This window comes from Urtica dioica, chromosome 5 (assembly GCF_054948205.1).
Source record: "Urtica dioica subsp. dioica isolate 48M chromosome 5, U.dioica_male_clone48M_v1_H2, whole genome shotgun sequence".
NCBI lineage: Eukaryota > Viridiplantae > Streptophyta > Magnoliopsida > Rosales > Urticaceae > Urtica > Urtica dioica.
The window spans coordinates 29,090,073-29,117,336 of NC_142760.1; the positions used below are offsets into that span (position 1 = coordinate 29,090,073).

The window sequence follows — 27,264 nt, forward strand, 5'->3', positions numbered from 1 at the left end:
TGATGTTTCTCTTCTTGTAATGTTGTAATAAGCCCATATAAAATTTGCGGGGTCTAAAGTATAGAATCCCAATTCTAAAAACGTGTTTTACTATATCTAGAAGTTTTTTTTTATTATAGATAAGTTAATAGATTTACCTAAGAGATAAGGATAGATTTTAGATTTGTACAAATGAATCTAGAACATTCTATAGTTAACTTAGAATTATGATAGTAAAATGTTAAATTGTGAATGCTATTAGTATTCTTCTAAATTGTGTAGTGTCTATAATATTTCTAGACTTCTGATCATCCAAAAATTTTATAAAATAAATAAGACTTTTTTTCCCCAAAAACAGGGTGAAGGAACATACTTAGATTTAAAGATTTTGTTTTCGAATGTTTGAAATTGATGACATAAAAATGTTTTTCCTAAGCATTTGACGGAAGGCACTGATTTCTCTAATAGAAAAATATATTGGGAATGATTTTAGATCTTGATGTTTAAGCTTTTTTTTATTATAGATAAGTTCATAGAATTACCCAAGGATGGATTTTAGATTTGTACGAATAAATCTAGAAAATGATGTAGTTAACGTGGAATTATGATAGTAAAATGTTAAATTGTGAATGCTCTTAGTATTCTTCTAAATTTTGTAGTGTATATAATGTTTCTAGACTTTTGATCATCCAAAACTTTTACAAAATAAATAAGACTTTTTTCCCCAAAGAGAGGGTGAAGGAACAGACTTAGATTTAATGATTTTGTTTTTGAATGTTTGAAATTGATGACATAACAATGTTTTTCCTAAGCATTTAACGGAAGGCACTGATATCTCTAATAGAAAAATATATTGCGAACGATTTTGGATCTTAGTCTACATTGATGTTTTTCTTCTTGCAATGTTGTAATAAGCCAATAAAATATTAGCAGAGTCCAAAGCATGGAATCCCAATTCTAGAAACGTGTTCTACTATATCTAGAAGTTTTTTTTTAATTTTTTTTATTATAGATAAGTTCATAGAATTACCTAAGAGATAAGGATACATTTAGATTTGTACAAATAAGTCTAGAACGTTTTGTAGTTAACTTAGACATATGATAGTAAAATGATAAATTGTGAATGCTATTAGTATTCTTCTAAATTGTGTAGTGTCTATAATATTTCTAGACTTCTGATCATCCAAAATTTTTACAATATAAATAAGACTTTTTTTCCCTCAAAAAGAGGCAAATAGTAAAAGAGCTTTGACTCTGGACTACTTGGTTATCCGATGGGACACCGAGAAAGAGTGAAGATCGTTGAGGTCTGCAATGTGGAACCAAGCAATACTATTACCACTACTACTCCAAAACATCTTCCTCTCACTTTCTTTGACTTGCTTTTCTTAAGATTTCCTTCGATCAAACGTGTCTACTTCTTTGACACGTGGAGCTCCGACGTTATTCCGAGGCTCAAACAATCCTTGTCCCTCACTCTCCGCCACTTCCTTCCCCTCGCCGGAAACCTTGTCTGGCCTGAATCCTCGACCGTTCCTTTCGTTCACTACCTCGAAGGCGATGGTGTTTCATTTTCCGTGGCCGAGCCAGCCCCTGATCTCGACTTCAACATCCTCTCATGCATGGATGTGGCCTCGGAAACCGAGTCCTACCTTGCCCTATTGCCAGATTTTGCGGTCTCTAGCAAAAAAGCTGCACTGATGGCCGTGCAAGTCACAATTTTTCAGGATAATGGGTTCTCCATTGGGATTACACTTCGCCACGCCGTACTCGACGGAAAATCAGTACACCTGTTCGTGAAGTCTTGGGCCCATATATGCAGGCAAGGACAAGATTTTTATATAAAGATTAATAATTGACACTGGCATATCAAATTTACTTGGATCAGTTTTACTTCTTTTTGGTTTAGTTTTTTTTTTTCTCTTCAAATTAGTTTATAGCTTTTTCTCTTATTAAAGTATCATGGAGTTTCATCTTAAAACCAATTAACAATAGGAAGAGTAACCCGTGACCTTTATAATGAGGTCAAATGATACATCTCCGATCGATGTGTGACTTGCTGATACACCTGATACCATATTAAAGTATCACGGGGTTTCATCTTAAAACCAATTGACAATAGGAGAGGTAATACATGACTTTTATAAGGAGCACAAATGATATATCTCCAGTCGAAGTGGGACTTCTTGATACCTCTAATGATTTTTTTTACTTTGGTATACTTTTTGCTACAATTTTTTTATTTTATGGTAACTCGAATATAACTCATGTTACCAACTTTAGCAAATTAGCACAACTTGTCAATTTTGGCATTTATTTAATTTCTTATTTTGCAGGTCGCTCGACTCCAAGGGGTTTTTCTCTTCCCTGCCGTCGGAGCTAACACCGTCCTATGATAGAACAACCGTCCAAGACTTGGGTGGGTTTGGAAAGATCTACGCGATGAATTGGATGAGCTTTGACGGACCAAGAAACAGAAGCTTGAACCCAATGGAGCAAAAACTTCTGCCAGATTCGGTCCGTATGACATTCACCTTGACTCGTCGAGACATCGAGAAGATCAGACTGACCATAGCTTCTCAGACCAGCGTAGTCGATCGTGCGTCCACGTTCTCTGTCGTATGCGCTTATGTGTGGGTGTGCCTGGTCAAAGCCGAGGGAGTAGACTCCGATGATTTTAAAGCGATGTTAACAATCCCATGCGATTGCCGGTCTCGCTTAGACCCTCCATTGCCACCGAATTACTTCGGGAACTGCATCACTGGCACCATGGCTGTGGCCAAAGGGAAAGGTCTCATGGCGCATTGGAGAGAGGGTTTGGGTTCGGCTTTGAAGCCAATAATTGAAGTAATAAAGAGCTTTGGGTGCGACGGGCTGTTGAATGAGGCTGAGGATTGGGTGCTCCAATGGGCTTCTTTTGTTCCTTCCAACCCTGGAGACAAGTTCTGTTCGGTGGCTGGGTCGCCTCGGTTCGAGACCTATGCCGCGGATTTTGGGTGGGGACGGCCGGTAAAGACCGACGTGGTTTCCAACGGGGCAATCGTTATGCAAGACGCGAGAGACGGGGATGGGATCGAGTTTGGGCTGGCTCTTAAGAAGCTTCACATGGAAGCTTTTGTATTTAATTTCCGTCACGGTCTTGAGTCTGGAATGCTTGTATAAAAGTTCCATTGCATAAGTTATACTTCTCTGTTTCAGCTTATCTTAGTTTTTTTACCGTAAAACAAAAAATAAGAACAATCCAGATTACCTTTCAACATTAACGGATTTTCTTGGGCAAAATTCATAAATATTGATTTTTCTCTGTCATTGATTTTTGTAAATATCTTTTCATTTTTGTGTCCCGAGAGGTTTTTTGGTACATGAAGTCCCTAATCCCCTCAACTGTATTATATAAACATATAAATCCTCAACTTGATCATTACATATGTAGATAAGCAAACATATTTAACATTATTGTACAAATTATGTAGAAAATATTGTAAAGTATAAACTTTTGTATCACTCTATAGTAATTTGAACTCAATAAACGAGCTTTCGTTGTTGCAAATAAATTCTCGAATTGATTATGGTCCAATATGTTTATTGAATTAATTTAAGTATGTTAAGGTGATGAGAAATCACGGAACAAGGGAATGAAATTATCGAGTTCGTCTCAAATAAGAAATTATTTTTTGAAGAGGTTTTTAAGAAATTAATTTAATAAATAAATTCTGAAGAGTGAGAATTACTTCCGAGACACATTGAATATATTTAAATTAATTAAAAACAAGCGAGAAAATTCTCGGTTTAAATCACATAAATAATATTCATTCAATTGCGTGTTTGAATCATGGTTTCAAATGTCGACGAAAATCGTCGATTTCCGGTGAAAAAGTCGCTGCCGGAAGGTCTCCGGTAGACGAAAGCTATTTTTTCGTTTCGGTGTCGTTTTTCGTCGTTTTTCGTTTTTTTGTCGTTTTTCGTCGATTTTCGTCGTCTGTCGTTTTGTCTATCGTTTTTTTTCTGTCGTTTTTCTTTTTTGTGTCGTTTTTTTTGCTACTGTCGTTTTTTTTACCTATCATTTTTTACTTTCAGTTTAAAAAAAATTAACAAAATTACATATATTAAATTATTAGATATTTGTCCCATAGTCTAACCTCTATTTATAAATTATAATATCACACATAGTCGTTTTTTTTGCTGCTGTCGTTTTTTTTTACCTATCATTTTTTACTTTCATTTTTAAAAAAAATTAACAAAATTACATATATTAAATTATTAGATATTTGTCTCATAGTCTAACCTCTATTTATAAATTATAATATCGCACATAGTCTAATAGATAATATCACACATTTATAAATTATATATAATCTCACACATTTAAAAATTATATATAATATCCAATTCTATTATATATAATATCACACATACTATGAGACAATTCTAATAGATAATATCTCACATTTAAAAATTATATATAACATCCAATTCTATTATATATAATATCACACATACTATGAGACAATTCTAATAGATAATATCACACATTTATAAATTTTATATATATATATATATATATATATATATATATATTAAGTATTATTAATAGCACACATCTATAAAATATTATATATATATGTATAATTTTCTATTAAAAAAATTATATACATAATGTATTTTCTTTATATATGTTTAAAAATTGAAAAATATATGTATGTATTACATGTTTATATTTTAAATATATTTTACCACATTTTTTCCGTACGGTTTTCCATCGGCACGCCGGTTTTCCATGAAAAACGGCATTTGAAAACGGCATTTCACTTGCCCTTTTCCACATTTTTTCCATCGGCATGACGATTTTCCGTAAATCCGGAGCCTCGAAACGGCAACGAAAACGGCATTTTTTTCCCTTGGTTTGAATAAGGAGTTATATGGATAGGACCTATTTGCAACACATTTTCAAGGATTTATTCAAAATAGAGTTCGAGTTTCGGGGTCAATTTGAGGCGGTGGGAAAAGTCGAAGGGCTTAAATGAGCAATTTCTCTATTCTTTCTCAAATGAAAGCCATGCTGCCTTAGCTCCTTCTTCATTGTACGCGTGACAGAGAGTTCCAGAAACATAGAAGAGAGAAAGTCGGCGTGAACTGTGGGAGAGTGAGAGACGCCGAAGAAGAGAAAGGCTCGGTTGGAGCTGTTCGTCGAACGCATCGCCGGAGAGCCGCATGAGGTAGTCTTCTTCTCCATCCCGTCTTCTTCTTCGTCATTCTTCTTCAATTTCCAATCTGAAATTCTAGGACCCTTCGTGTTTGTTTGTCTCTCCTCAAGGTTTGAACGTGATTTTGACAACGGGTGGAAGGTTTGTGCTCGCAACATAGCTTGAGATCATCACGAGGTAGAGAAATTTCGAATCCCTTTACTCTCAATTCGAAGTTAGGGTTTCAATTAGGGCTTTTTGATTCTGAGTAAATATTATATTGATGATGGATTTGTGTTGGTATGACCTTGAAATTGTGGTGGATGTTGCTGATTGATTAGATTTCGTTTTGATTTATTAAACTGAAATTGGACAGGTTGGTAAACAGACATGGGCAATCTGACATGGTTCGAGATATTTTTTTAAAAAAAATTTCCTAGATAGTAGACTTTATGAGCTTTCTAAAATTTCCAATAATATGTCAATCCAGTGAGTATTGGATTAGATATGATTTTTCGAAAATAGTGTTTTAAAGTAGTGAAATTTGGAACTCCGAATCTGTGAATCACTATTACGGGCTGTTTTTCAGATAAGTATTCTGGTCACATATATGCTTATAATATATCGTTTGAAAGCTACGGAAGTTATGATATTGAAATCATTGCGTTTCAATTTGTGTAGCTAACGTTATGATGCGTTATCTAGCTACTCTCGTTATGAGATTATTGAGTTCGTATTTTGGATTTTCTATTTGGCTATATTGTTTGGTATTGACTTTGAGCTTTTTGAGATTGCTTTTGGATTGAATTGATTTTGAGTTCAAAATTTTGGATTAGAGAATGTGTATGTGAATATGAGATCGGTCTTGTGTTTGTGCTTGGTTATGCAGCCTTTCAGAAGAGTTGAAGCTTAGCGGATAGGTTTCGTTACGCTCGGGTTCAGCGAAAGTCATTCGGAAAATAAGAGAAGACTCGACAATCAAACTCGTGAGTTTACGTCCGATTGCCGCACGTCTAGTTCATCATCGAAGACTTTGTGAATTTTGTGTTCGTTGTTGTGCTCATGTCTTGATTATGCAATTTCGGTTTATGCTTTGCTGATGTTTGGAACCTAGGCCCTATTTAAAATGGCTAAATCGGAAATAATAAAGTTATGATTTTAACGTTTAGTAAAATACTTGTATGATAAATCTAGAATTTGTTCAAAGTCGATGAATTCCTTATTTGATGTCTACAACTGTTCGGTTGAGGAATTCATTTTGCGTACTGTGTTTTACGGTACGAGACTTTCGGATTCTCGATCAAGGAACCCAATTCTATAAATAAGCAACGAGTCAAGTTATTGACAACAACCTATAATTCAGTATTTCTGGCAGCGAACTCAAGTCTCTTCAAGCTCTATTGAGTCTCAATTGACTAGCTAATATGTTAGCGTATCTTAATCCGCTCAGCGATCTGCAGGTTCTTACTCCGTTAGCTTTGGTAGTCACGTGAAAGAAAGCATTGAGTCCAGAATGCAGCAAGGGTTGGAGATCGAGGTAGGTGTGGAGATGTAAGTCAACTACTTACCAAGGGAATTGTAAAGTATAAGTCGATGACCAACCACCCACGACCATACAAGCTCCACTGGCTCAACGATAATGGAGGTGTGAAAGTTGTTCAACAAGTTGTTCCGTTCAAGATCGGAAGATATGAAGACGAGGTCCTTTGCGACGTAGTCCGGATGGAGGCCGGACATATAATACTCGGTCGGTCATGGCAATTCAACCAAAAAATATTTCACTACGGCTTCACCAACAAGTACACTTTCCGCCATAACTACAACGACATCACCTTGTCACTGCTTACTCCAAAACAAGTTCTCCAAGAATAAACACAAATGTATAAAAAAAAATGTGAGGGAGACAGAGCGCAAACAATTGAGTGTCACATGAGAGTAAAAAATGTGAGGAAAAAAAATAAGAACCTGATACGAGAGAAAAAAAGAGAGAAAATGAAAAACAAAAAAAACTTCTTCGCCATAAAAGGTGAGGTAAAAAGAGCCCATCATTTTGGATAGCCTCTGCTACTTGTTAACCTCCAAGCAAAGGTGCTATTTACTTCTAACTCTGTATCAAATTTACCATCTTGTGTTGTGCCACCTTTGCAAGAGTTAGAAGACGTACTTCCAAAGGACATTCTGCCCGGGTTATCGCCAATCAGGGGAATTGAACACCAAATTGATTTTTCCGGTGGACCCTCAATTCCCAACCGTCCAGCCTACCGCACCAATCCCAATGAGACCAAAGAACTCCAATGACAAGTCGATGAGCTCTTATCCGAAGGGTACATCCGTGAAAGCATGAGTCCTTGCGCTGTACTAGTTTTCTTGTTACAAAAAAAAAAAAAAAAGATGGGACATGAAGGATGTGTGTTGATTGTCGGGCCATCAACCACATTACAGTAAAATGCTAGATGAATTGTATGGGTCTTGAATTTTTTTCTAAAATTGATTTAAAGAGTGGATATCACCAAAATCACATGAAAGAAGAAGATGAATGGAAAACGGCTTTTAAAACTAAGCATGGCCTATATGAGTGGTTAGTTATGCCTTTTGGATTGTCAAACGCACCTAGTACGGTTATGAGGCTAATGAACTATATTTTACGATCATTCATAGGAAAGTTTGTTGTTTATAGTAAAAACATGGGATGATCAGTTGTTACATTTCAGGACTATTTTGGAAACTCTCCGCTCGGAAAAGTTATATGCTAACCTCAATAAGTGCACCTTTTGCACCGATGAGCTTGTCTTTCTTGGTTATGTTATCAATAGCAAAGGGATTACAGTTGACCAAGAGAAGGTGAAAGTAATCCAAGAATGGCAAATCCCAACCAACGCGGGCCATGTTCGAAGTTTTCACGGGCTCGCTAGTTTTTACCGGCGATTCTTCATAGATTTTAGCACCATCGTTGTCCCGCTCACTGAGGTAATCAAGAAGAATGTTGGTTTCCAATGGAACGAAGCTCAAGAAAAGGCGTTCCAATTAGTCAAAGACCGTCTCACAAAAGCACCCCTTTTAGCCTTGCCTAACTTCTCTAAAACTTTTTAGGTTGAATGTGATGCCTTCGGAGTAGGTATTGGGGCCGTTCTCATGCAAGAGGGTCGTCCGTTGGTGTACTTTTGTGAGAAGCTAACACTAGAACAAGTATAGGCATCCGGTGCGACGATTGTCACACCAAATACCTCAAAAGTCGCACTTAATAGTTTATTAGGTGCGACAAAGTCGCACATAAAAAAGTCCGTCGCTAAAGGTATTTGGTGCGACATGTCGCACCTAAAGGTATCATTATTAGGTGCGACACTTTCAGGTGCGACATGTCGCACCTAATGCCCAATCTGTTTTGCTGCCAAAAATCTTGAAATTGGTGAGTGATTTCATATTAGGTGCGACTTTGTCGCACCGAATAATCTTCCCGCCATTATATTCGGTGCGACTTTGTCGCACCGAATATGTTATTTTAATTTAAAAAAAAATACAAAATTATATAAATTAGAAAACTAAATCAAAATTCATATACAATTAAATAAAAATTAATTAACAAAATTTTAAATTAGAAATAATATTATGAAAATAGAATTCTTAATTAAAAATACAAATACAGTCTAACAAAAACGAAAAAGTTAATTCCTAATTTTTTTTTCCTATACAACTTATCGATAGTAGAATTCCCTCTACCGAATAAGTTGCCAGAACTTCGGGAACCGCTTCCTCATCCTCGTCCGCCGCTGCCTGACGCGCTGTCGCTCGTTCCGCCGCTTCCGTAATGACGGTCTCGCAAGAAATCCATAGAACCAGGCGTGGAACCTGGCGACTGCTGATCTGTGCCACCTGGTTGCGGTGCAGGCAGAAGTTGGGGAGTCATGGGACGGGCTACGACAACGTGCTACGACACATGGCTGTGAGTGACCAAGCCGGGGCGAGGTCGGGGACGGGCTGCGGCAATTCGGGGACGGGCTGGGACGAGTATGGGAGGGCCGAGGGCGGGCCGAGGGGTGTTTGGGCGGCAGCGGGCCGGGGTTTGGCCAAGAGAGGGCCTAGGGCTGTTTGGGCGGCAGCGGGTGGGCCGAGGGCGGGCCGGGGGCTGTTTGGGCAGCAGCGGGCCAGCGGAGGACCGAGGGCTGTTTGGGCGGGAGGGCTGCAGGCTGTTTGGGCGGCAGCGGGCCGGGGGAGGGCCGAAGGCTATTTAGGCGGGAGGGCTGGGGGGCTGTTTCGACGGACCGAGGCTGAACCGAGGGGTGGTCATGGGCGAACCGGGGCTGAGCCGAGGGATGGTCACGGTGGCGGGGGAGGGCCGAGGGAGGACCGGGGCTGAGCCGAGGGATGGTCAAGGGCGGCAGGGCGGAGTCACGGGCGGCGGGACGGACCTGGTCGGAGAGAGACATAGTGAGATTGAGAGAGAGAGGGTGAGACAAAGAGCGAAAGAGAGAGAGAGAGAGAGAGAGAGAGAGAGAGAGAGAGAGAGAGAGAGAGAGAGAGAGAGAGGTGTACCTTGGAGGACGGCGATGTTCACGGCGGAGAGGACGCAAGTCGCCGGAGATAGGCTGAGTGGAGGCGTCGAAGAGAGAGAGAGAGAGAGAGAGAGAGAGAGAGAGAGGGAAAGATGCAGAGCGAAATTTGAGCGCTCGAGCGAGGAAGAAGGAGGCTCGAGTATTTATAATACCCTAAAACTATTGGGTGCGACAATGTCGCACCTAATAGTCATATTCGGTGCGACATGTCGCACCGAATATGAAATCACACGACCAAATATTTTCGGGGGGATTTTTTTGATAGGTTTGAATTTGAAACCCATTAGGTGCGACATTTGTCGCACCTGAAAGTATTGGGTGCGACAAAAGTATTGGGTGCGACATTTGTCGCACCGAAAAATATTAGGTGCGACATTTTTATATCCAGTGCGACATTTTTATATCCGGTGCGACATTGTCGCACCGAATACCACTAAACATAAGCGAAATTTTTAGTCGCCTGGAGGAGTATTAGGTGCGACATGTCGCACCTAATATTTGCTTAGGTGCGACGTGTTCCACCTAATACCTATCCGCACCAGAAATGTAAATTTGTAGTAGTGTAAGTGGAGCCTCGTTAGATAATTAAATTATCTAACGTACGACAAGGAGATGTACGCTTTGATTCGCGCACTTGAGACTTGGCAACATGATCTCATTTGTCGAGAATTCTTCACTCACACCGACCATGAGACATTGAAGTATATCAAAGGACAACACAAGCTCAACCGAAGGCACAAACAATGGATCTAGTTCCTTTAGGCTTTTCCTGACATCATCAAGTACAAGAAATGTAAGGAGAATGTGGTCGCCGGGGTCCTTTCTCGAAGGTACGTACTTCTTTCTTCATTAGATGCTATAATATTGGGGTTTGAAAAAAATAAAGGGTTGTATGAAAATGATCCTGATTTTGGTACAGTATTCGAAAATTGTGAAAATGTGACTATTGGTGATTATTATAGCCATGATGATTTTTTATTCAAAAAGAGTAAATTGTGTATACCACATAGTTCACTTCGAAAATTGCTTGTGATAGAAGCACATGGGAGAGGATTAATGAGACATTTTGGAGAGGCAAAAACACAAGGCACACTACACGAACATTGTTTTGGCCAAAAATGACTAGAGATGTAAAAAACATTTGTGAACGTTGTGTGATTTGTAAACGAGACAAGTCAAAAGTCCAGCCACACGGTCTTTACACACCATTGCCCATCCCATACGCACTATGGATTGATATTTCGATGGATTTTATCTTAGGACTCCCACGCAACAAACATGGTCACAATTTGATTTGTGTTGTTGTTGATAGATTCTCTAAAATGGCACATTTTATACCATGTCACAAAACTGATGATGCTTCCAATATTGCTAATGTTTTTTTCAAGGAAATTGTTAGATTACACGGAACACCCAAGACCATTGTTTCCGACGTGACACAAAGTTCCTTAGTTATTTTTGGAAATTTTTTTGGGGTAAGTTAGGCACGAAACTCCTTTTCTTTACAACTTGCCATCCTCAAACCACTATTTTCATTATATATAGTGGTTGTAAGCTTATTGCTTTGGGCATCTTGAAATATATTAAAAATTGAGTGTTTGTGTGATATGAGAGGATTCGCTTAGCTCTAGAACTTATCAAGAATTTGTGCTCGAAATTCTTGTGGCATTCGTCCGATTTATCGACGCGGATTCCGCATCCCATCGTGTTATCAATCGATCTCATTTTAATTCGAAGGCTTTTTCACACGAAAGCTTCGTCTATATCCAAACCTTTTGATAGACGGTCCGCTCAAATTTGAACTCCGACGATTTTCTTCCGATGAGTTCACATCAAGTGCATTGAAGTATATTCCCACAGTTTTCCCATGCAGATTGCAATTTTGACCTAAAATAAGAGTTTGTTTGTTTATCAGAGAGATACATAGAGAGCATAGTTGATTAATCACACAGGACCTGATAGCCATTATTGGCGACAAGGAAGTTTCTGCTGGAAGAGGACAAGAGTTGCAACAAGTCTGAACTTGTGTTTGTGAAGTAATTGCATCGAAGACCCGATCACCATTCATCGGAATCGTAATCGATATCGTAATCTCTCCATGATTGCGTTGCAAGACCTTCGTCTTTTTTAAAACAAAATAAAATACTATTATATCGGTGGATGCAGTGACGGAGCCAGGAATTGAATTCAGGGGGACCAAAAAAAAATTAAAGATACATAATATATAATAAAAATATCCAGTTCGATAAAAATATTACATATTTCCACGACGGTTTTTAAATTTATCAAAACTATCTATAATGACTTCATTATCAATACAATAAAAAATTTCTTTCTCAACATAAATAATTAAACTGTCGTTTAACCACTGATCTCCAATACGATTGCGTAAGTTGGTCTTCATGAGATGCATTCCAAAAAACACTCTTTCAACGCTAGCAGTCGCAACCGGCAAAATCAATGTCAATGTCAATAGTCGGTAGACTAAATGATACACCTTATCTCTTCCCATTTCAACCATTTTTTTTTGCAAGATGACTAATCCCGTTCAAATATGAAAACTCTACACTCGAGCGCATATCAACAATATAGTATTCAAGTTGATCATCAAATTCCATGAGCTCAATTTCAGAAAAATCTTTTGGATAATAACCGGCAAGTTGAAAAAGCTTTTGCTTCTCGAAAGCAACAAACAAATTATCAGGACACAAACACGCCACAAAGAAGCAATGTAGTATTTACCTCATTGAAACGACTGTTCAATTCTTCTTTGCACGTTTAGCGTGTTCTTCTATTAATGTCGTTGTTGAGTCTACTTTTCTTTTGAAATATCTCTCCATATCTATACTCATAAAAAAAATCAACACCAAATGATTAGAGGAAAAAAAATCATTATGGGACTTTCATCAAACACATAATATGCATTAAAAGATTAGAGAACTCTAATAATACAAAATACAAAATGAGCAATGCACATATAAATCATATATTAAACATTTACCTTGTTAATGATAAACAAGAAAGGAGAATAGTTGAAATGAGAAACTAGAAAAAAAAAGTGTATATGGTTACTATTTGGAGTTTTTTTTAACATTGAAGATGAAAGAAGACTTGTTAATAAATACTTTTTTGGACTTTTCTCTTAAAAACACTGCTGTTTGTATTAAAAAAATAAAATGAAAATCTTCGTCCAACCTGGGATTCAAACTTAGGACCCTACCGACATTTCCCTTAAGCCTTGACCATTTGAGCGGTGACAGCTTTGTGACATTATAAGTGTACATATTATATTTATTTATATGCATTATTTAATTTTTTAATAGTTATAATTAAGCCTATTAATTTTTTTGTCCCGAGCCAGTGGGGATCCGTGCACCCGCTGGTGCCCCACGTAGCTCTGCCCCTGGGTGGATGTATCGATGATGGTCTGTACTTGCTTTTGTTTGTATACAAGCACAACCTTTCTAAGTCTTGTTTCTCAAAAAAAAAAAAAAAAAAAAAGTTCTGAGTCTCTTTCCTTCCGTACGAGGTTTTGATTTTCTTTATTACACCAGTTGAATCAAACGCACTCGTGGCGCGCATGAGAAAAAAGGAAAGAAAAGTAGAGTTACATTTTCTTTGCTTATTTTATTCTCGGAATCTATTCTTGTCACATAGGATTTGATTGATCATGATTGAATCATGGTACTCGATGTGCCACACTATCAGCAAAGGCTTTTCCAATTTCTGGAATAGCCGCGTACACCTAATATTGAAGGCCATGCAGGTTTTTTTTTTTTGTCAAATTGTGCTTGACATCCGAATCGACCAACTTCGAAGCGCGTTTTTTTTTTTTTGTTAAAATAATGGTTCATGTCGGTGGAGAGCTACGTAAAAGTTCCATCCCAAGTGATTTGCCCCCAACCCACACTGAAGAAGAACAAAATATATTCAACCAGTCATCTATTCTCGATGTTCTTGCTACTCTCTCGCGCAAGAAAGCATCATCAGCCTCAACACAATTCTTGAACGTCAATACCATGCCATGATACTTGATTTTATTCGCGTCATTCAGGTACTCAAGACACAACTTATTGTTCCTATGCAGGGCCGGCCTTACCCTTTGGCCAATTAGGTCATGGACTAAGGTCTCAAATTTTTAGTGAAAAAATTAATCTGAAAAAGCTCTAATTTTTTTTAAAAAAGGCCTAAAAAATAAAAATTATTATGTATAAGACCCACTTTTTCTTTATATGCTTTTAAAATAAAGGCCTCAAATTTTATTTTTGCCTAAGGTCCCGTAGTACTTTGGGCCGGCCCTGTTCTTATGCTCGTCATAATCAGCCTTTGACGGCCCAGCATGCATGTTGAAGCCAGTGATCAAGGCATATTCGAGGTGCCCAGATTTGACTGCCTCGACCCTTAATCTAAAGTTTACTTTTCCTCTTGTTTCCGGGTCAGACTTGCGTACAATAAGAAAAGATTGTATGAGTACATTGGAGAATTTTAGCTTGCTCTCCATAAATAAATAAAATGCTCGAACGAAGTCCCTTCGAGACGTGTTGTGAGATTCAGTCAGTGAATTTATTTTTAACTACTTTTAGGGCGGTGCTCCCACCGTACATAATTCGCCCTGTAAATTTATCCCTATCCATCGCAAGCTGTGGCAATTCATCGCAAGTTACTCTTGCAAACCGTCACAAATCATTGCAAAATATTAATTGCAAGATCTTATCGCTAGGCGTCGCTAACCATCGAATTGAAATCATACCTTTTTTGATATTTTGAAGTTTTGGTCGCCGGAGAAGCTTAAAACATCGTCGAGGAGCTGAAATCGTCAAATGGCCGTCGCAGACCGTTGGGAGTGAGTTGAGTGTTAGGACGGTCGGCGAGAGAAGAATGAGAGAGAGAAGTGAGAGAAAAAAAGGGTTTTAAAGGTTTTAGGGGAATTTTTGTCCAAAAATAAGAAAGAAGTCTAATTTCATATATTTAAAAAAAAAAAAACAGGTCTAACCTAGATATATAACTAGCATTTTAGTAGAATTGACAACGGATACGGGTTTGAATGTACATGTGCGCCTGTTTCGTTATCCATACCGTTTAAAAAAGATACCCTTGAACTCGTTATTTTTAACGGGACGAGTAACGGGCATACTTGCCGGGTAACAGGTGCCAAAAAAGCGCACCCGTGAACCCCTTTAAATAAAAAAAACTAACTGGACCAAATTTTTTTTTACAACACAAAAATAATAACAAATCAAAATTACAACATGGAATTTGTTTCAAATGCAAGAATCGAAAAAAAAGTGATTGTTTCTTAATACTAACTTACAGTATATTAACTAGGTTATTAATTTATTATGTTTATTTGTTTAAAATTGTAACGGATCGTGTTAGCGGGGACGGAATGAAATATTCGCTACTCATAACAGTTCCTATTAAATTGGTAACGGGTGATACTCGTTAACACTTTTTAAACGGGTATTACCCGACCCGTTAAAGCAAGGTAACGAGTTGGCTATCATTGCCATGGGCTAATATAAAATGAGATTATTCTTAAACTATAACCTCCTCAATACTTTAGGACCAAAATCTAATAAGTCAAAATTAATCCAAAAAGTATGACTTCCATATATGTGTAAGTACAAAAAAATACCCTTGATAAAATATTATTTTATTTTCTTTTGTATTTAATTTTGTTATTGTCACAAAGACTAAGTTATATATCATTTTTTCGTTTCGTATGTGAAATTAAAAAAAAAAATAGAAATTTTGAAAATTTGAAGAAAAAAAAAATTCGTTTGAAGATTTATTGACATTTTATTTTTTATTGACATGAATGTCAATAAATTTTCAAACGATTCTGAAAAATTCTTTGAAGATTTATTGACATCGTTGTCAATAAATTTTATGCATGTCAATAAATCTTCAACAGACCAAATTCTTTGAAGATTTATTGACATCCAGAAAATTTATTGACATCGATGTCAATAAATCTTCAAAGAATTTTCCAGAATCGTTTAAAAATTTATAGACATTATTGTCAATAAAAAGACAAAATGTCAATAGATCTTCAAACGAATTTACAGATTCTTAAAACCAATTTTTTTTCTTGCAAGATTTCCTAAATTATTAGGTGTATACGAGGCTTTGAAATGGAGTGAAATCGTGAAACACGTTGATATGGACATAACTCTCTCTCTCTCTCTATCTCTCTCTCTCCGCCTCCACGTCAATTCCTCTTCTTCTCCGTCATGATTTATTTCTTCTTTTTCTTCTTCTTCTTCTCCGTCCAAAATGACAACAAAACACCAAAACCCGAACCCAAACCCAAACCCAAACCCTAAAGTTAAAGTCATGACAAATAAATCTAAATCATCACCGGTAAATGGAGAGAGGCTCGAAACGAGAGATTGATTTCGGATGTGTAGTTGTTGATTTTCGTTCAGATTGCTTGAATACTTTTTTTTTCTTCAGATTTTCCAGCAAAAAAAAACAAACAATAATATCGACAATGTCAATAAATCAGGTAGATTAGTGACGATGATGTAAATAACCTAGACATACGAAATATAAAAGAAAAAATAAATTTCATTGATGATAGTTTTATACCAACAAATATAAAAAAAGTCATTTTTTTTACGGAAATGATTTTAAGCGCGAGTTACGACTCGCGACTTTTCCCAAAAAGTGATAAACACTGTTGTAAATTGTATACTTGTCAATCCCTGAGTGCATCGTTTAAATTCGTGAATCGGGACGAATAGCAGTTCTCTTTTTTTTTTTAACTAATTTTGACATATTAAATTTTTGTCCAAAATTATTAGTAGATAATAATAATCCTATATTAAATTAGGGGATAAAGAAAAGCAGAAGTTCTTGTCGAACAAGAAAACCACCAAAACAAAGTCCGACTCCAACAACAATCGAAAGCCACTCTCTCTCTCCTTCAATTGATATCTATATATATACACAAAAACGCACAACATACAAATCACAGTCTCTCTCTCCTTCAATTGACATCTATATATATACAAAAACACACAACATACAAATCAACGGTCTCTCTCTTCATCAATTGATATCTTCGATGTCGAAGCTCAAAGTTGGCGGGGTTTGGGCCGGAGTTGTGGAGGCGGAACTTGAATCGTGGACGGTGGCGAGGCTGAGGGAAGAAGTGGGCCAGCGAGCCGGGTGTGGGCCCGGGTCGATCAGCCTCATATCCGGTGGGAAGCTTCTCAAGGACGGCGATCAGAGCTTGGCTCACTTGGGCCTCAAAAACAATGCCAGGATTCTAGCCACGAGAGTTAGCTCTTCTTCTTCTTCTTCCCAAGAGGGAACTTCGTTGAAAGATGAGTTTTTGGCCGAAGAGGAACGCTCTAAGAGGCTCGCTAGAGTCAAGTAAGCTCTTTCATGGGTTTTTTCTGTGTGAATTTCCAATTCAAATTTGATGGTTTAAACTGAATTTGTGGATCATCTGTTGTTTGCTATAAGGTTTTCAATATATTTTTTTTCTTCCATATCTTACTTAGTTGACCATATCCCACTTCCGTGTGTACTTTTGTGAATTGAACATACTCATAGGATCAAGTTTCCGAGGAAAAAAAAAAATCACAGGAACTTATTAGTTTTTGTTTGATTCGAAAGTAGGTATGCTTTTTTACTCATCGTTTTTTGTATGGTTGCGAACTTTGTTGTTGAATGTTTCGTTTGTCTGATCAGTAGAAATTTATTTAGGGGGTTCTTTGAGGTATGAGTTTGCTATTCTTGCTTTTCCTTGTGTTCGAGACGTTTTGTAAACCATCATTCGCTACGATCTCCTGAGTATATGCAACCAATTTCATACCCAGCTTGGTGATATTACAGTTGTATTTGATTGCCCAATTGCTCCATTTGGTCAATTGTTGATCAGTCCTCTTCTCTTCATATGATGATAGTAGCCAAGGAAATAAAATAAAATTTAATTGATTTTTTTTTTTTTTTTTTTTTTTTGTACTTTTCAATGTGCCTGTGTATAACTTCATACCGTACTTTCGTTGGATCACCAGGGCAGCCGCTGCGTCACTTTCCAAAAGACATGCTGATGGTTCGGCGGCCTTTGAAGATCAGTACATAGAGCTCGAAGATCAGAATGGGCGTCGAGTTAACTTGGGATCTGAGACTGATAGAGGGTATTTCCTGATAACAAAACTACCCATTTCAGTGTCCCGTTACTGTTTGCTTTGTTTGATTTTTTTATTTTTTATTTTTATTTTTTTTACTTTGATCGGAGGGCTCAAGTGTTTTATTCTGATTATTATTGTTTTGACAGAGCAATCATGATGGGCTTGATGCTTCATACGAATGCGAAGCAGCTTATTAGAAAGAAAAACTACAAAGACGCCTTGGAAGTACTCACTATGGGAGAGGTCAGTTTCCTCTTAGATATTTTTTTAAACAACTTATATCTTATGCACTGTTCCTGGTTTAAAAACGTATTATAAGTCGTACCTTGATAGTTATTGTCTAGGGGGCTTGATTCTTTAGGATAAAGGAAAATTTCATCCATATCCATATCCATGTGTTTTTATGGAAATGTTCAATCGTTCCTTACATTTTAAAGTCTGTACATAAACATCCTCTCTGTTTTGTGTATTGTTTAATTAGCCTTATGTTTTATTAACAGAAATATCCCTTAATCATCATATTGATTAACTTTTGTATAATAATGTATATTTTAGATTTTTCTGATGATGCCATTTGGGCTAATTAACAATGAAAACTGAATTGAAATGTTGATTTCGAGATAAATTTTGAACAATAAACTTAGAACTGAGGCATTCCCTTGGATTTATTTTTTCTTTTTGAAAATTAGCTTGACCCTTATGTCTTGTGTATCTATAGGAGGCATTCTCTCTGTGTGATCCGAAGGTCCTCGAGGTGAGTCACAATTCAAATTAGCTTTCTCCGATTTTGCAATCAATAAGCCCTTTTGTTCTAATATATATATATATATATATATATATATATATATATATATATATATATATATTTTTTCTTTTCTTCTCCCTCAGTTTGTTGACAATCCCCCGATTCTGCTAATCGATATGGTGTGGTGCTACTTCATGCTCCAAGACATAAGCTGGCTCTCGGTAGCCGGCGAGCGGCTTCAGAAAGCCAGAAAAGGCATCGAACGTTCCTACGGAAAAGACTCCTCTCGGGTCAAACTCCTTCAAGGGGGTCGCCAACCCGAGCTTGCTCTGTGAGTCCCTTCTTCACCTCAAGAGACCCCTGACTGTTAACCGGTTAATATTTTTTTTAAACAGGTTAAAAAAAGGGGTTAATAAGTTTTCAACAGTCTTTTAGACGAAAGAATGATTTTTTCAGATAAAAAATTACATTTTAGGATTTTGGGTTCCGGTTTAGTCTCTCTGTTTGGAACCCGGGATATGTGGGGGAAAGTGAAAATATGAAGGAGAAGGAATTGGAAAATTTGAATTCTATGTTGTGTTTGGAAGTCATGGAAAATATGAGGGAAAGAGAAAGGGGAGAGTGATAAAAGAGAAACAAATTTGAGCTTCACATGTAGAAATTTAGATATATTTCATTTTTTTATTCCATTTTCCAAGGAAAATGGAAGAAATTCCCTCTTTAGTTATACATGCTCCATCCCATCATTTTCCTCCAATCCGAACAACACATGGAAACTATGAGGGATTTCATTTTCCATCTTTATTCACCACACCCACAAATGCTTGTAATTAAAATCTCCGTCGGCTGATTTCAGGATTCTGCGGTTGGAGCTTCTGGAGGGAGTGGTAGCCTATCACACAGGTCAGTTCGATAGATCGAGAAAGGTTTTGGAGTCTGCGCAACAGAAGCTTAATCAGGTTAGTGAAAAGCCGAAACGGGTTTTTATTATTACGACATCGGTTTTTTCGGACTTTTGATTCTAAATGTTGATTGCATTTTTTTTCCCCGATTTTTTCAGCTGCATGTTCCAGATGAAGCTTTATCGCTTGTGATGAGCATGGGCTTCAGAGAACGAGAGGCACAGAGAGCATTGCGGATCAGCAATCAAGATGTCGGGAGCGCCATCGACTTTCTCGTCGAGCAGAAGGAGAAGAGGAAGCAGAAGAGAGAAGAGGATATTCGGCACCATGAGGAGATTAAGGAGCAAAAGAAGTACGGAAAAACAGAGTCGAACAAGCCCGTGGATCTCCAGAAATTAACAGTCCTCGTCTCCATCGGGTACGGACATCTTTACCATATGGATAGCGATACGCCCAGAGTATCAAACGATTTTGTCTTAATTTTTTTTTTTTCTTTTACAGGTATGAGAAGATCCTAGGAGCCGAAGCGCTTAGGAGGAACGAGAACGAGTTTCAAAAGGCGTTGGACGATTTGACAGACCCAGCGATCAATGCGACAATACAGGTCCGTTTGATTTTCCCACCACCTCTGTTATGATCTTTGGAAACCTCAACAACTTTTCTTTATCTCTGCAGCTCGCTATCGAAACAAGGAAAAGGAAGAGACTAGTAAAAATGACCGAGTCTTACATTGAACAGCTCGTCCTCATGGGCTTTGAAAGATCTAGAGGTGCGTACCGTCATGACCATATTTACTTTTTATTGTTACATGTGGAGTTCATTCTATCACTGCAAGATTCTAAATATTATTTTTACAATTTGGTATTTCATTACTGACAAAAGCAAGAAAAAATCAAAGATAGTTGCGATCTTTTATATTTATTTATGTTTTATAATTTATATATATGATAGTTCTAATTACGATATTACCCTCATGTTCCTAACATAACTTCTCTGCAGCGGTCGAGGCTTTTCGGGCGGGCGCGAAAACCATGGACGAGGCTATGGTACAATTACTGTCACGGTCCGACCCAGGAACCGATGCTAACAGCAACGACACTAGTTCTGCTCCTCCCAATGAAGCACCGAGTTCGTCCTCTGCTCCGGTCGCGGAAAATGTCGACGGAGACGAGGAGAACGAAACGAGAGTAGTAGAAGAAAAAGAAGAACGAGACATTGAAATGGAAAATGAACTCGCCGACGATCTGGCGGACGTTGATGCGTTGACGGACTACGACATCGACGTCACAAGAGAAGGCGAGGCGGTTCAGGAGTACTTGGCGCTTCTAAATTCGGCCAGTAAATAGGAGTGTTGATAATGACCGCTTTGGAGTAGAATATAACAAAATAAAATCTGGCGTAAATAGCATTTAAGATTACGGTGTAGATTTTTAGACAAACGAAAACGGGGGTATAATTATATTTTGTTTTTGGGTTAATTTGAGCTTATTTTAATATGGCATTAGCCGACGACGTTTGGTGAGATATTGAATTATGCAAGTGTAGCTCTGTTGGCCATGTTTGGAAAACATATTCCCATCCAGTAAATAACATTTGGTATTATGACTTCTATTGAACCACCGTTCCCAAATTCAGTTCTTATGGCACACATGTTATGTTGTGGGGTTTTGGTATTATGACCCGGATAGCTTGGTCTAAGGGGTTTCTAATTTAAGTGATACTATCTCATCTATGAGGTTATTTGGTTGTGTGAGAGCATGAGTTCAATCCGGCTCACGTTCGAGGGTGATAAAGCTGTTACTCTAAGCCCACTTATTATGAAGGCCGATATTTTGGACATTTTAACAATTTCCATTAAAAAAAAATAAAACAAACAACTTTACACTTGGAAGACCCACTTTTATTAAAATATATATATATATATATATATATTAGTGAGTTCCTTATCATTGTCATATACAAAATTTAGATTGTGTGTTAAAAAAATTAACATAAAAGCCTAATTTTGAAGTTGTTTTAGGCTTCGAAATATGTTAAGACGAGTTCAATCACTTAAAATGTTTTTTTTTTTTTTTAAAAGTCTCGAATATGTAAGTGTAGAGTTAATCCTTGTAATTTGTGGTTGAATGTCCAATGTAATTGAATATAATAATGTCAGAACGAAAAAAAAAAGAACTAAATTGCTACAATCTCCTTAAAAATGTTTATCGTCATTTCGAGCGTCATTACTTCGGTCAACAACAACGGGAGGCAAAAAGAAATCGTCCCCCAATCCCCAGACGTTGAAGTGAACCTCGTCGATCTCCCACGACTCCTCCATCTCCCTCTTGTGATTGGCCGAGCCGTCCCCATATCTAAACACGACTACCCTTGTCCGACCCCCGTGGGCCACGTTGACACCATCAACGAGACTGTACGACCCCACCACAGACTCGGCGCTCGTCTCCCAAAAGACGTCGTCGCCGGGCATCCTTAGGAGCCTCGAGTCCTCAAACTGCGTGAGGAGCCCCGAGCGCTGGCTGAAGTAGCCCCACATCGTGTGGTGGATTATCTCGTGCCCCGTCCCTCCCACCGCCCTCGTGGGACCCGCCTCAACCTTCAATATGAAGCACTCTTCTCCTTCCACCTCCTTCTCGCCTATGCACATCGCGTCACTGAATAGGCTCGCCGTCGCCCGAGGGTCCAAACCCTGCCCCATCGAAAAAAAACATATATGGCATGACACCAAATCTTTATTAATACCTCACTTTTGGCCTAAAATGAGATTTAAGTTTTTGGTATGTCATCTTTTTCGTCAATTGCGCGCTCTTTCTCATCACATTATTGTTGGAATTTAATCATATGGAGCCACAAGATGGCAATATATATATATATATTCAGATTACAGTCGGTATACCAGCGCGCGTGGTACGTACATGGCTATTCATATTTATTATTAATTGACACTAAAAATTATTTCATATACTGATCTGTTGTTGAAAAATACATATGTTATGTATATTAATTGAGCATAAAAATAAACATTAGTTAAAGTTGGGTCCATTTTATATTAATTAGTAAACTAATCATACAATCCGTTGTCGTCCAGCGGTTAGGATATCTGGCTTTCACCCAGGCGACCCGGGTTCGATTCCCGGCAACGGAATTTTTTAATATTTTGTTGCTGTTTGTATTTAAGTTCTACAATTCATTTAAGTTTGGTATAGAATAGAATCTATGATTTGCTCTTTTATTTTTTACGCTGATTAAAGATAACTTTTAATTATTCTATTCTTGTGACAAGATTAAAATTTTGTTACACATATTTTTACAGTTGCAAGTTATAGAATAACTTCTGAAATAAATTATAAAAAGCTGATAACATTCTTTAACTATAAGAATGAATATTTTCTAGAACTGCCCTCCCAAAATAATTATATTAAGTTTTACCTCAATCATTAAAATAATTATTTTTTAGAATATAAATGTTAAACCACAAATATTTTAGTCAAATTAAACCTTTTGACTTGATGAAATGATTTTATTTATTTATTTAATTTTTTTTTAAACTTTGCAGTCACTCTCAGGACTCTTCTCTTTATTTTCCCTTATTCGCTCATCACTTCCTTCTTTCTCAATCTCTTTCAATTTTCATTTCTTTTTATACTCAAAACTTCAATCGACCATATCTTCATCATTTGAGCTTTGAATTGGGTGATTTCGAGTGCTATGAACTTGTGTCGAAGAGAGGTTTAAGAAAACACTCATTATGCTTCTAAAAATTTCGGTTCATTGTTGTGGACATTCGCCGGAAAAGACCTTTGCCCCAATGTTGAATTTTCCGATTACCAGAGGGAGGTGGTCTTCACCGTCGGCATAAAAATGAAGTTTCATGGCATGGGTAACTAAAGCTCTCATGTAATTTCTCCGATCGGTGGTCGTGGATGCTTTGTTTTGCTCGAGGTACGTTATAGAAATAAAAAACCTAGATCTATGTTGATGTGTTGTAATTTTGATGAAATTGACTTCGTCATGGTATTTAGAAGGGGAAAATGTGTAGGGTGGGACTAATCGCCGGAATACGCCTTTATCGTCAGACCGTCGCCGAACCACCGCGGCCGCCGGAACATCGGTGTCAGAATTTCAAGCTGAGACTATCCCAAAGTTGTTTCGTCATTACGAATGCAACCGTGCTTTTCGCTCAACCAAATTCACAAGAAATTTCAAATTCAATACAACCGGTCGATGGTAAATGACATTATATGAGTTCTGTTGAGTCCCGTTTGGGGTCCAAAAAGGTAGGGGTTCTATTACTCTTCTTTTATGAGAGTTTTCTTTAATTAAATGGTTAGTAGTATAGTAGATGATTAGGTGAAGCATTAAACCAAATATGCCTGTTCTAATTTGTCGATGGGATATAGTTTTCGAATAATTATAACCTAGTATGATTATACAAATTAAATTGGAATCAAAGTATTCGTGATCGGGCGATGCGCTTCCGTCCGGGAACATTATTGTCCAAAAAAGTTGATTGAAGGGAGCGATGGCGCATTCCGTTTCCCTTTGCTGCGCAGCGGCTTTACGCGGGGTGAGATTCGGGGTTATCGGTCGTTGGACCCACCTCGCCCAGTTACTTTGGGTCTGGCATCGGTTAGTGAGGCACGTCCAGCTCACACCTTATAGTCTAAAGTGGCTACTCTTGGCTTCATGTCAGAGGTTGCATTATAAAGTATTTTTTAGTTATAAGTTTTTCTTTTAATAACCAATCAATAGCGTAAAGTTGGTAAATATGGTTTTTGATAAAATAATATGGTATGATATGTATTAAAATGAATAAAATCATAGGTTGGGTAATGGTTCTCCTGCTGAGCACGTGGACGCTCACCTTTTTTTCTCTTAATTCCACTCCAAGTGTTTGAAAATTAAAGATCTCATTGTAGACATATTGTCGCATGCATTCCAACGAATGACGTGGACATACACCTTTTTGTAATGCATTCTTATTATTGACTATAATACTTGACTGAGATGACTCTATGATATTTGTCATTATTATATATAAATGGTGCTACATTAAACCGTGGTAGTTTGTTGACTGGTCATTGAATATTATTTTATTGACGTGTTTAAATCCTATGGGTGAAAATTATGTTGACTTTTCAAACGAGGTTTGACGTGGTGTCTTTAATTTTGTTGTCTAGTATGAGGTATCACAATAAAGACGGGAGTGTGTATCCGCGACTTTTGTCGCGGCTACGAAAGCTAATTTGGCCACAATTTTTTTGGGATTCAGCTGCGACAGATGGTGCGGCTAAAGCCCTTATTTCTTGTAGTGCAAGGCATATATATAGAGAGATAGAGTACCTGGAAGAATCGGCGGAGAGGCCTAGGAGGGCCGGTGGAGACGGGGGAGCGGTGGTTGGAGGAGTGGCGCCAAGAGAGGTCGGAGTTACTTCCGCAGAGGACCTTGCATCCGGAGACGAGAAGCTCCATTGTCCACATGTCCGGGTTCTTCTGCCACACCACAAACCCTCCCACCTCGGACGACACCTTTTTCACCTCAACGTCTTCTCCCCTCTGGCCTTCTGCGTCAATGTCGCTACGGTGGAACTCCGACGCGCTTATCCTCACTGCCCCCGTCACGCACATGCTGCCCACCGCATTCAGAGCCGCCTGACCTCCCGTCGCCGCCACGTATTGCTGCATTATGTACTTCGCCGTCGATGCTTGCTGCCAATACAGTTAGATGACAAAAATATAAAAGATTTTTTTTACCAAATAGTGCCAACGTATGTAGGTACAAATATTTAGTTAGTTACTCATAGCTAGATGCATATATGTATATTAATCAAAAGCAAAGCAACTATGAATTCCAAAGTGCAATTATATATGTACAATATAATTGGTAACGAATACAAAAGGTTAGAGCGTAATAAAAGTGGTAAGAAAATTTGAAAAACGATAAATTTTTTTTTTGAAATTTTGTATTGAGCTAATAGTGTCAACATAAAGTTTTAGTTAGTTATTCATAGATGCATATATTTAGGGATCAGAAGTACTACTGAGTTATATATGTGTATATTCGGTGACCAATTTATTCAACGTATGTAGAAATAAAATATAGTTTTTTTTAGTTAGTTATACATAGATGCGTTGTGTGGATAAAAACGACTATGAGTCCAAACTGTAATTATGTACGTATGTTATGCGTATATATTTGGTAACAAGTACAAAAGGTTAGAGCATGATACAAGTAGTAAGAAAATTTAGACAAAAAAGATATAAGAAATAATACTTTGAATTTTGAATTGAGCAAATAGTGTCAACTTAAATTTTAATTATTTATTCATAGATGCATATACTTAAGGAACAGAACTATAAGTTATTATAAATGTAAATATAAATTTTAGTTTTTTTAGTTATCATAGATGCATATGACATATGGATCAAAAGCAATTTTTGGGTGCGATATTTTGGGCATCGGGTGCGACTTTTGTCACACCGATGCCCATATTTGTTCTAGTGACAATGAATTGCGAATTCTGAAATTATTTATTTATGTCATGTATATATTTGGTAACGAATACAAAAGGCTAGAGCGTAAGAAAAGTGGTAAGAAATTTTAGAAAAAAAGTATAAGAAATATTTTGAAATTTCGTATTGAGTGAATAAAGTCAACGTAAAATTTTAGTTAGTAATTCATAGATGCATATATTTACATATGGATCAGAACTATGAGTTATATATGTATATATATATATATATACATATATATATATATGTATATATTGTATCCAATTTATAAGACTAGAGCACCACACAACAAAATGGTAAGAAATGAGGTAACGGTAGAGATTTACACGAAAATATAACAACTCTTATAAATTTTTGCATTGAGAAAATTTTTGTCAACATATAGGAAAATAAAACTTATTTGATCAAACACATACGAAAAGTGAAAAGAACAATTTATTTAAAAAAAAAAAAAAAAAAAAGAAAGCAAAGAACATCGTAGTTTATCATGTTTTTTTTTCTTCTTTCTATTGCCCTATCTCTTAGGTGGTACATGGGAAGAGAAAATAATCACTAATACTGAATAATCTTATGTTACTATATGATAATATATATATTTTTTTTATCAACGTATGGAAACATTTACATGCACGACATAAAAATAGGATATGAGTGAGAAGAACTGTTAGTTACAATGGAAGAGTCTTTGAGGGGACGATTAACCGGATTGCCCAACTGGACCTGAAGAGGGATGAGCGGCGAGCCGACGAGGTAGAGAAGGAACCGAAGCTCGTTGAGGCGACTCGCAATGATCGGAGCCGACCACTTGTCCGAGGTCTGTGCTTTCATCCACGTCAGCATGTTCTGGAACCTCATCGTCGCGTTGCTTCCCATGCTTTTGAACATCTCTTCCGGTATCGGAACCTCCAGAACCGTCTCGAGCCCATCGTCCTTGTCGATCTTCGGACACAGTTTTCTCATCATTCACCCAATTATTTTCTTTGTTAATTATAGAAAGAGAGAAAGATATGTTGTAGAATTTGTTTGTTAAGAAAGAGACATTATTTATTAGGTTATTACTATATTTCGCTCTTGTTTGAGAGAGAGAGAGAGAGAGAGAGAGAGAGAGGGGTTTTGATTAGATTCAAGGTCAATCAATTCTATCTTATTTGGCTATCCGTGTTTGTAGTAGATATGTGAGGCTATAACACAACAATTACCCTAAAATTATTAATGTATCCTAATTAATATGTCAGATAATGGGTTTAT

At 37.3% G+C, this 27,264-nt stretch overlaps 3 protein-coding genes, 1 long non-coding RNA gene and 1 other non-coding gene across 5 annotated transcripts; 4 read left to right on the forward strand and 1 right to left on the reverse strand.

The window, feature by feature from the left end:
• The first annotated feature begins 1,253 nt into the window (after positions 1-1,253).
• Positions 1,254-3,141, forward strand: LOC149397765 (malonyl-CoA:anthocyanidin 5-O-glucoside-6''-O-malonyltransferase-like). Its single transcript, XM_089614344.1, has 2 exons — positions 1,254-1,801; positions 2,316-3,141. Exons 1-2 carry the CDS (start codon positions 1,254-1,256, stop codon positions 3,139-3,141), a joined length of 1,374 nt encoding a protein of 457 aa, XP_089470470.1.
• A 1,899-nt stretch (positions 3,142-5,040) lies between these two features.
• Positions 5,041-7,286, forward strand: LOC149397766 (uncharacterized). Its single transcript, XR_016297137.1, has 3 exons — positions 5,041-5,195; positions 5,294-5,360; positions 6,052-7,286. It is a non-coding gene; the product is annotated as an uncharacterized LOC149397766 (long non-coding RNA).
• Positions 7,287-16,562: 9,276 nt separating this feature from the next.
• NUB1 (ubiquitin-associated (UBA)/TS-N domain-containing protein) lies at positions 16,563-21,119 on the forward strand. The gene is made up of 10 exons (XM_089615778.1): positions 16,563-17,092; positions 17,740-17,862; positions 18,003-18,099; positions 18,575-18,610; positions 18,745-18,932; positions 19,458-19,560; positions 19,662-19,921; positions 20,005-20,107; positions 20,179-20,272; positions 20,503-21,119. The coding sequence occupies exons 1-10, from the start codon at positions 16,782-16,784 to the stop codon at positions 20,847-20,849; spliced, it is 1,662 nt and encodes a 553-aa protein (XP_089471904.1). The 5' UTR covers positions 16,563-16,781; the 3' UTR covers positions 20,850-21,119.
• Positions 21,120-21,697: 578 nt separating this feature from the next.
• Positions 21,698-27,003, reverse strand: LOC149397768 (uncharacterized). The gene is made up of 3 exons (XM_089614345.1): positions 26,689-27,003; positions 24,847-25,212; positions 21,698-22,192 (listed from the first exon to the last, which is right to left on the reverse strand). Exons 1-3 carry the CDS (start codon positions 26,977-26,979, stop codon positions 21,698-21,700), a joined length of 1,152 nt encoding a protein of 383 aa, XP_089470471.1. The 5' UTR covers positions 26,980-27,003.
• Positions 22,577-22,648, forward strand: TRNAE-UUC (transfer RNA glutamic acid (anticodon UUC)). Its single transcript has one exon. It is a non-coding gene; the product is annotated as a tRNA-Glu (tRNA).
• Positions 27,004-27,264: the final 261 nt, after the last annotated feature.

Excerpts from the sequence above, each read along its gene's own strand:
- LOC149397765 (XM_089614344.1), top strand. The coding sequence starts at position 1,254 with ATGGGACACCGAGAAAGAGTGAAGATCGTTGAGGTCTGCAATGTGGAA. Across the intron at positions 1,802-2,315 it reads TCTTGGGCCCATATATGCAG|GTCGCTCGACTCCAAGGGGT; the intron begins GCAAGGACAAGA and ends CTTATTTTGCAG.
- LOC149397768 (XM_089614345.1), bottom strand. The coding sequence starts at position 26,979 with ATGATGAGAAAACTGTGTCCGAAGATCGACAAGGACGATGGGCTCGAG. Across the intron at positions 25,213-26,688 it reads CCCTCAAAGACTCTTCCATT|CAAGCATCGACGGCGAAGTA; the intron begins GTAACTAACAGT and ends CTGTATTGGCAG. Across the intron at positions 22,193-24,846 it reads CTCTCCGCCGATTCTTCCAG|GGTTTGGACCCTCGGGCGAC; the intron begins GTACTCTATCTC and ends TCGATGGGGCAG.
- NUB1 (XM_089615778.1), top strand. The coding sequence starts at position 16,782 with ATGTCGAAGCTCAAAGTTGGCGGGGTTTGGGCCGGAGTTGTGGAGGCG. Across the intron at positions 17,863-18,002 it reads GGATCTGAGACTGATAGAGG|AGCAATCATGATGGGCTTGA; the intron begins GTATTTCCTGAT and ends TTGTTTTGACAG. Across the intron at positions 20,273-20,502 it reads GGGCTTTGAAAGATCTAGAG|CGGTCGAGGCTTTTCGGGCG; the intron begins GTGCGTACCGTC and ends ACTTCTCTGCAG.